Here is an 8876-nt window from a genome sequence, read left to right on the forward strand (position 1 = left end):
TTTCTTGATTGGCCAACACACTAAGCCACAAACAGTCTAGTGCTGCTACAGAGCATCCATCGACGATATCAATCTATCTGAGGTCATTGATTCAGCGAGAAGGCGCGTCTCTCAAAGCACTGAACGCGACATGTCATCTAAGACCCCACATTCTTGGTTCTTTCCTCCGAATTAACACTTCCAAGGTTCCTTTGTTACCTATTAGCCCTAAATACCTATCAGTAAATAGATAAACACCTTCAATCCTATTTACTTCTTCTCTCAATTAAGTTCCTTCCTGTACCCGCTTTCCGACGTTCGATCTGCAAACGCCATTCCTGTCATTCGCATCCGGCGAGGAAGCTTACCACAGTCGTCACAATGGGTCGTTTCAAGAACCTCAAGCGATCGCGACGCGACGACGACGAAGACGAAGACGTAGCAAGCGATCAGGAAGTCAAGTCAAGCAAGAAATCCAGCAAGAAGGCCAAGACGAGCGGCGACTCCGGCAAAGATGACGATGGCAATTCTTTTTGGAGTGTAAGTATTGTGTTAGTCTGACTCTTCTGTATAACACTAACATATTTCCTTGAAGCTGGGCGGTACCCGCAGAGTCACTATTAGCGAGTTCAAGGGAAAGACGTTCATCAACATCCGAGAGTACTACACGGATGCTTCTGGTAGCCTCAAGCCAGGAAAGAAGGTAAGCTACACGACTGAGAGAAGATACATTTCCGTCTTCGTCATCTAATTATCCGCCGCTCCTAGGGTATCATGATGTCTCTCGAACAATACGACAAGCTGCTTGAGGCTATGCCTTCCATCAATGCTGAATTGCGGGAGAAGGGACACGAGACGCCAGCTCTCCCGAGTGTGCCTGCTGCAGATGAGCCGGACGAGCCAGCAGAGACCAAGCCCGAGAAGACCAAGTCAGAGAAGGCGGCCAAGTCAAAGAAGAAAGCGAAAGCTAATATCGAGGCCACTAGTGACGAAGATGAGGACGAGGATGAGGATGAAGAGGCGGATTAGGGGTTCGTCCGTCACGGAAACAAACTTACTAGCTTTCGCCCTGGCGAGTTTTCGAGCAGCTATCATTATCCTGACATCACACCTCCCTCTGGTAGTGGGTAAAAGGAGGGTTGAAACCCGGTCGAAGGCAGGTACCTAGTAGGGTGGTGGTGTGTGGTTGTTCTACTACATTTTGCTGGATTGGATGGATACGGTGATTATGGACGGACTTTGCTTTTCGGTTAACTCGCTCAGCTGCAGGATTATCGGCCATGCTTCTTCAATACCCACGGATCAACTTTCGGATCCATATTAGAGCTACCACGCTCTCGACACGAATTGACCTACGCAGTTCTCACATGTGTCTCTCTTCGTTGCACTAAGTTACGTACGTGTTGTGTCCCAATTTTATGCTTTATACCTGCGTGTTTACCTGCTTATGAAGATAACGCCTTCAGTCGGCTCCCGATGCTGCTCAGACTCACAGAATAGGTTCCATCAGTAAATCTGAAAGCCGATGTTTGCGGTCACCCTAGGAAAATATTAGTATAAAAGGGGTGACCTCATCCAAATCTGACATGGGTGTTCATTGCCATTGCCCCCCTTAGATTTGCAAACCAATGCGGCATTCGCACCATAGCTACCTAAGTAATAGGATCGACCAATATCTTCATCACCTTTTACTTCAGCTTCTGATACGAGAGCAAACGCGTCGGTGGATACAATATGCTTATGACAAACCGCATCTTCGTGCTCAGCAAACATATCAGGAATGCATGTCCTCTTTAGAGACACCGACACTTGCAGTAAGAAAAGGGACAAAGCAAGTCATGACTAACAGAAAGGTAAACACATGAGGATTTTCTTTTCTTACGTACCCAGCTAGGTGTCTATCTTAATCTTGCGTTTGCTCCCTTTTCTTGATTTCTTCCCATATCCAATATTTTCACATGTTCTTGCAAGGTGATGGTAGAGGTAAAAGGTATGTGACTCTGCCTTGTCAGAAATTATCAGCTCGACGTCCTATCAATTCTAGTTGCACACAAATGCATCAATTTCAATATCGAGAACTTACTAACTCATTTCTCCATCGTAGGGGGGATGACTACATTACTACAATGTCCTGGCGAAAGGCTCACCACGTTGTCGACCTATAAAGACATCATGCCATCGCGTTCCATTCTTTAGTCATGGCAGAGTCAACAATTCCTCAATACGTTGGATGAACACGAAAGAATCGGCATTTCCTAGTACAATGCGTTCTCTTCGCTCTTTCCTCCTTTTTGCTAGTAGCATCGTCATGGTCGGCTCGTCCGTCGGCGACGCAGGCCTCATGTCGAGGGTTAACGTCGTATCCCGTACTTTCCAGCCCGAGGATGCCGATGACGGCTTCAGCGGCACCCTCACCATCAATCCGAACCTGACCAACGAATACTTCAAGAATGAAGTGGGCATCGACATCGAGAAGCTACAGCGCCACCCCGAGCTCTTCTCCACAAACTCCATTGGAAATTACACGTTTCCGGAGGGGAGCGGCGCCGAGGGCACCTTGTTCTGGAATTTGACTGGATACGACGGCACCAACTCCTCGGTCGCGGCATACGAGCACTTAACCTGTCGCGAGTGTTTAATAATATGTTCATCAACGTGGCTTATTCCCTTCGGGTTCATTATGTAAGCATATACACACTCTCCTCCGTATTATAAGCATAGTGTTCTAGACGCTGATTTGTGAAACGCAGTTGCGGTAAGACTTTCTTTCTTTCGTTCCTATCATACGCTCAGTACCTATCAGTTCCCCGACTGTCTGCTCGATTCAAGACTAATTTCGTTCTCTAAGTCGTATGTAGCGCTAAGATGCATTGTATTACATAGTGTCACACGGAAGTGTGGAAGTTCTCGAATATCCTGGGTTGGCGGAAACGTCTTTTTATGTTCAAAAGCATCATGTCTCCTTTCTTCTCATGCCATATGAGTTCATAGTTACATGATAAATTTCCCTCGCAACCCCAAGCTGCACGGTTACCTGACTCTTAAGTGTGTAACAGACCTATCTGTACTGCGTGACAAAGATCGCCATGAGTAATCACGTATTACCGAGTAGCTAGAAGATGAAGCGGTCAGTCGGGCAAAGTAGCGAAAAGCTACTATATCTTGTGTATCATCAAGATATCTTGGTGTACAAAGTAGACCTTATACACTCCTCTCAGACTTAGGCACAAGCTCACCATTTACGTTTAGTACATAGGACTCGAGAAGTTAGGATACCGAGACGTGCTTTTTTTCCTTTCCACAACCCAGTTGTCATCTAATAGCTGGAAATCATTTCATATATTTTTAGGGACCAAGCCACCTGAAATGTATATATTTACAGTGATATTCGCGCCTTTTGAAACACCCACCTACAAAGAGAAAAAAGCATAGGTAAAAAGCGGTAGCTACCTAATCTACCAACCCAGCAAGGGGGACTCGTCAGTTACTAGCCCTCTCGACATCGCCACGGGCTAAGCACCAACCATGGAGGTTATACATGAAATACGGGCCGCTGCGTTGCAGTACCACAGACCACCTTTACCAGCAGAAAAAAACGTTTCATGTCCATAGCCTGCTCCCAATCGATGTATCACTAATGCCTATCTTCCTCTATCTCTCCAATAGTGCCGGGATCGTGAGCTACCGTAGTTGAAGTGGACAGTTCTCCCAGACATCACGGCATCGCCTTGGCAAGGGAGCTTGATCATGAGCGGTTTCACGAAGTCGGATTTCCCAACCCCCGTACGATGGACGCGAAAGGATGAGTGGACGCAGCAATGCCTTGTAACAGTTGAGGGAGTAATTGCTGTGTTACACGGGGTTCTGTACGAGCACGGACTAGATGGGTGGTCTCAGCATCTGAGCCGCGGCGCTGCACGAGAAACCAAACCAGACCGGTGGTTCATTTGAACCACGACGTATATGAACTGGCGATGTGGGATGTGGGGCTTAGTTGGGCAATCAGTATGGATTCGAAAGGGCGAGCTGGGTATAGATCTGACAAGGACGATCCCGTTGCATTGGTAACGTAATAATTCCCGGGAACGCTGTCACAAAAATTCCGCTCAATTTCTTTACAGCCCAATATGTGATACGATTGGCTGGGACAGTTGTATGTAGGTAGCTTAGAATCTAAGTTCGCTGTGTATCAGGCAATAGCTTTTAATTCCATCATCGAGTTCATGACCAATGATACCAGAAGAGACATTTCCAACACACGCCCACAGTAGACACCACATCCTTTTGGTGAATAGAAGAAAATCGGGTCGTCATCATGTCGTAAATAGGAAAATAATTGTGCTACCAGCCTCGCCTTCTCTACGAGACTGATGGATGTGATGAACAAAGTAAAACAAAAAGCAGCCTCGGTCATGAACATTACTCGCCTAGAAGTCGTGATAGGCGGGAATTTTTTGCGTTGCTCGAGTATCTCGTTGTCCTCAGCGTAAAAGTTAAAAATAAAAAAAAGCAATCGATGATCATCTCAAGAAAATTAAGGTCCACCATGCGACGCGTCAATTCGTGAAGCATTTACACGGCCTTCTGCGGCAGTTAATAACAATCAAGAATGAAGTCGTAATTTTCGTCATCGTATCTTCTGGTGGATGGGCCCAAACATGCCGATGATGAATCGTCGCGGCGAATACAAATGATTCGGAAGGGAATAGTAAACAAAGGAGTGTGTGTGTGTATCTCGTAGTCGGCGTCGAATTCTATAGCGCGAAAGTGATTCGTCCTCGTAGAATCAAGGTTTCGCACAAGTGCCCAAACACCGAAATTAATGCGTAGAAGTATTCATCAACAGCCTACCGAACAATCAGATCGGCGTTATCGCCTGCGAGCTACTGCGGAGGCCGGACGGTTCATTGCGTCGTATCCTGGAGCAGGCATGGGTCCGTCGACCATGGTTTTCCGGCGCTTCAAGTCTAGTCCACCGCTCGACGGGCGAGGTAGGTCGTCCTCATCGTCACGGCCTCGCTTCAAGGTACCAGGTGCACCGTTCATGACTGACTGAGCAGCATACCCGTTCTGCATCGGGGCGCCCATATCACCCTGAGAGCTATAAACATCTGGCGCCGGGCCACCATTTGTGGACGCCCGGTCGCCACTCATTACATTATAAAGGTTACTGGAAGGTGGTACACGTGGTGGCGTACTGTACCCTGCTTGTTGGGTATAATAAGGTTGCGGCGGTGCAGCGGTCCTAGGCGTTGCACGGCCCGACCCAGCTTGATGATTTGGTGAGCCCGTCATGTCCGGGGGCATATGTTGATGGTCACCCGGCAATGCGGTGACGGGCGGTGCATTATAACTATACGACGTTCTGTTGGCGTCATAGGCCCCGCTATCGTGTGTATATTCGGCTTCATGCTCGGCTTCGTCCTCGCCGGAGGGGTGAGGCACACCGTCGCTATGTTGCAGCATTCCGTTTGATGGCTTCACGTCGGGAGGCTCACTTGGTCCTGTGCCAGTTGGTCTCCCGGATGGAGGTCCCATCTCACTTTTAAGGTAGGAACTTGTCTGGCCGTAGATGTTCCTATCTTGCGGACTACTGTTCGAAGGGGGGTAAGGAGACTGCTGGGGAGCTTGGCCATTGTACACAGCACGAGAACTATCGTACGGCTGGCTGGCTTGAGAATAGGGCTGCATGCTCTGCAAAGTAGTGCCAGGTGGTGTGGTCGCTGGCGTTGCTGGCATTGAGCGTGCTGCATTGCTAAGACCTGTATCAATAGACATAGGATTAGTACCCTGAGCACCGCTCATCCCTTGTTGACCCCATTGGAAGTTTTCAGAAGCACCCATGCTTCCCATTACACTCGACGCGCTGGTGGGCGGCGTTGGGAACGTGTGGGCCCTATCAAGGGAAGGTCGACCCGCATTGTTGTGCGACGGAAGCGAAGGTTGCGGTCCAGGGAGTCCCATATGATGATGGTGCTGCTGTATTGACGGTAAGACACCTCCTGGAGGTGTAGGGCCGGGCCCATTGCGCATCTGATTCTGCTCTTGTTTTCGCCGTTCGGCCGCAGCCATCACTTGGTTCGTCCGGTTCTGGTTTGTGGGGTGGTATAATAAAGCCCCAATGTTATGAACGAACAGAGGATATAACAACTCGGTGATCTTTTCTTTATTGGCAAAATCCAGGGCTCTTTCGAACGGAATCCTGACGAGACGTTAATTCATCATTATCCTGCGCTGCGGATCATATTTGAAGCTTACCAAACACCCTTAAGATGCATTGGGCCAATCTTTACGACATGGCGCACTTTTTCACTTTTCAAAATCCCGTCTCTCCTACCGCGGGTCATGCCAGCAACATTGAGCAGCTTCGTTCCGTTTATCATGTGGTTGTCTGGCAAAATTGTAAGCTCATTCCTCGAATTCCACTAGTATATATTGCCGCATTCCTACCTTCTCGACGCGCAACACAAATCCCCCGTGCCTCGACTTGGAAGCACAAACTACCTTCATCTTCCCAAAGCGTGGCAGTGACTCGGGGTTTCATGCCCGGCGGCGCAACTTGGCCTGTCGTGTCAAAGCCTTGGTACTGGTTCTGCATGCCCCCTTGGTTTGCCACTCCTGGAAGAGGCAGAACATTTTGGGCACCCATGGAGCCAGAGACCGGGGGCGCGGACTGAGGGGATGTCAACCCATTCGTATAGCCATACTGATACGGAGGAGCAGAGTACTGTGCTGGTCCCGGTTGTAATAGCGTTGGCTGTTGGTGACCGTACTGGGGTAAGGCATTTGATGTCACAGTTTGGGGTTGCGGTGCTGGACCAGCGGACATATGAGGAGGCTGATAGTACATGTCTGGAGGCGCCGGATTCATCGCGGAATATTGATCGTACCCACCAATCGCCTGGGAAGGAGGCCCAGATATCGCCGTTGTCACTGGTAGACTTGGGGACGGCGTCTTAGGTCCGTTTGACGAGGGAGCTGAGGTGAAAGAGGACTGCGAGTCTCCGTTGGAGCTCGCCGAAGATGCAATAGAGCTAACCCGGGGAGACGATGTACTCGAGGAGTATGCCAATGGCGCCTGCGGCAGGGGAAGCGAAGGCAACCTCTCACTTACATACGGCGTGCGCTGGGGAAGGTGAGCACCGTAGTATGGTGGTACGTCGGACGTTCCCCGGGTTTGCGGCTGTGAAATCGGCGGTAGATCCAGTTTTACGACGCTCAATGATAAAGCCACGACGGGCTAAATGGGATGAAAGTCAAATAGAAGCCGACTGGATACGACTTATTTTTGAGCAAAGGAGACCAACACCACGATTGGGCTCCAAGTTTTTTTCCCTCCAGATGACAAAAGAACCACGACAAGACGAAGCGGACGGGTCAATTGACTCGTCGACAAGCCAATCAATGTGATCAGAGACTGGTCTGGCGGGTGTCACAGTTGATAAGCGCGTACGAAGAATTCGACAAGTTCTAGCTCTGCACTTGCGGGGAAAAAGACACGGTGGATGTGTCTCCTCGGCAGAACGGTCTTTTCGTACAGCGTGATCGTAACAGGTCGTAAAGCTCTGGTGAATTGGTCAATGATGGTATTCTTTTCCCGTGCGGTCTAAAGAATTAAGTCAGGCTCAAGAGTAATCTTTCTGGGATGATGTATGCTAGAGAATTTTTGGGACTGAATCCGCGGAATTTCGAAAGTCATAGGCTGGTGTTGGCGTGGTGGAGTGTGTGAAAGAGAAGGTGGGAAGGAGAGGGGATAGGACAGCAGGCGGCAAGATGTCGTCGTCGTTGGTCGTTTGGACAGATTGAGGTTCTCTCGCACACGAACGGACACACACAACCACAAGCACACATCGAGGTTTATTCTCTTTCCGAACAAGAAATTTTCAAGCTTCCTCTCCTCTTTTTCAGTTCTTTTTTTCTTCTTCTTCAATCCTCCCTTTGGGCGAGGCTGTCTCTCAACTCTAATGCAGGAACATCAGGTCCCAGATGCGCAGGGCGTAATGCAAGGCAGGAAAGAAAGTGGAGGTGGGCAGAGTTTGCGCAAGTAGGAATTGGGAATAGGATGAACGCTTACCTTCTACCTTCTCTCCAAACCTCAATGGCCTTCGCTGCTCAAAAATTAGGGGAGGTCGGTTCGGCACACCAAAAGAGAGAAGAGAAGAAAAGATAGAGAGGGAGAAAGGGAAAAGAAAATCCCAAGGTTTTTTTGTCCTCTCGCAATGGTAGTGTGGTGGTGAGGAGGCAGGAAGGTAGATAGATAGTGGAGGTACGAAAAGTTAAGAGAGGTCAAGGTAAGAAAGGACGGGACACAGACTTGCAGACGGGACTAGACGCTAACTAGTAAGGTAGGTGTAAGTTAGCAAGGGTAGCAGGTAGCAGGTAGCAGGGGAGGCAGGGGTTAACTAGAAGTGGTGCAAGCGGGCAGGCGGGCAGGGCAAGGCCAGGAGGGCCAGGTTCAGAAAATTGTAGGTTGCTGCTGCTTTTTAGGATGTGGATTGTGGACTGTGAACTACTGTACCTTGAACTGTATGTAGACGCTTAGACTGGGTACGAAGAAGGTAGGCGGTAGGGGGTAGGGATTAGTAGCAGCGAAAGCCGCTAGCACTAGACGGGTCCGGGTGTGGTGCGCCTACTGGGGTTTGTTGTTGAGCCGGGGGTGTGTGGAGGGGGAAGGAAGGATTGAATAGTGGATAAGGGAACTGGCGACTGGCGAGGTTGGTGGTCGGGGTATTCTTTTTTTTTTTCCTCTCCTCTCTCTGGGTGTTCTGACTTTCAATGTTCCTTGCACTTGGTTGCAATTTGCAAGCAGCAAGGTCCTGGGGAGGTACGTACCCCGACCGTGCCTACCTGGATGTAGCATGCGGTCTTGCCTTTGGCGGCCTAGGGTTGTACAACTA

General features: G+C 49.4%; 3 protein-coding genes across 3 annotated transcripts; 2 read left to right on the top strand and 1 right to left on the bottom strand.

The window, feature by feature from the left end:
• Nucleotides 1-268: 268 nt before the first annotated feature.
• Nucleotides 269-1046, top strand: F4807DRAFT_145852 (PC4-domain-containing protein). Its single transcript, XM_047993155.1, has 3 exons — nt 269-519; nt 575-682; nt 748-1046. Exons 1-3 carry the CDS (start codon nt 361-363, stop codon nt 1006-1008), a joined length of 528 nt encoding a protein of 175 aa, XP_047853197.1. The 5' UTR covers nt 269-360; the 3' UTR covers nt 1009-1046.
• Nucleotides 1047-2106: 1060 nt separating this feature from the next.
• On the top strand, nt 2107-3242 carry F4807DRAFT_146018 (uncharacterized protein). The gene is made up of 2 exons (XM_047993158.1): nt 2107-2734; nt 2828-3242. The coding sequence occupies exon 1, from the start codon at nt 2210-2212 to the stop codon at nt 2663-2665; it is 456 nt and encodes a 151-aa protein (XP_047853198.1). The 5' UTR covers nt 2107-2209; the 3' UTR covers nt 2666-2734; nt 2828-3242.
• A 1381-nt stretch (nt 3243-4623) lies between these two features.
• Nucleotides 4624-6939, bottom strand: F4807DRAFT_145875 (apses-domain-containing protein). The gene is made up of 3 exons (XM_047993156.1): nt 6430-6939; nt 6238-6370; nt 4624-6181 (listed from the first exon to the last, which is right to left on the bottom strand). Exons 1-3 carry the CDS (start codon nt 6848-6850, stop codon nt 4849-4851), a joined length of 1887 nt encoding a protein of 628 aa, XP_047853199.1. The 5' UTR covers nt 6851-6939; the 3' UTR covers nt 4624-4848.
• Nucleotides 6940-8876: the final 1937 nt, after the last annotated feature.

Source organism: Annulohypoxylon truncatum (genome assembly GCF_022578515.1).
Source record: "Annulohypoxylon truncatum strain CBS 140777 unplaced genomic scaffold F4807scaffold_21, whole genome shotgun sequence".
Classification (NCBI taxonomy): Eukaryota; Fungi; Ascomycota; class Sordariomycetes; order Xylariales; family Hypoxylaceae; genus Annulohypoxylon; species Annulohypoxylon truncatum.

Excerpts from the sequence above, each read along its gene's own strand:
- F4807DRAFT_145852 (XM_047993155.1), top strand. The coding sequence starts at position 361 with ATGGGTCGTTTCAAGAACCTCAAGCGATCGCGACGCGACGACGACGAA. Across the intron at positions 520-574 it reads ATGGCAATTCTTTTTGGAGT|CTGGGCGGTACCCGCAGAGT; the intron begins GTAAGTATTGTG and ends ATTTCCTTGAAG. Across the intron at positions 683-747 it reads GCCTCAAGCCAGGAAAGAAG|GGTATCATGATGTCTCTCGA; the intron begins GTAAGCTACACG and ends CGCCGCTCCTAG.
- F4807DRAFT_146018 (XM_047993158.1), top strand. The coding sequence starts at position 2,210 with ATGAACACGAAAGAATCGGCATTTCCTAGTACAATGCGTTCTCTTCGC.
- F4807DRAFT_145875 (XM_047993156.1), bottom strand. The coding sequence starts at position 6,850 with ATGAATCCGGCGCCTCCAGACATGTACTATCAGCCTCCTCATATGTCC. Across the intron at positions 6,371-6,429 it reads TTGTGTTGCGCGTCGAGAAG|ACAACCACATGATAAACGGA; the intron begins GTAGGAATGCGG and ends CAATTTTGCCAG. Across the intron at positions 6,182-6,237 it reads ATGCATCTTAAGGGTGTTTG|GATTCCGTTCGAAAGAGCCC; the intron begins GTAAGCTTCAAA and ends ACGTCTCGTCAG.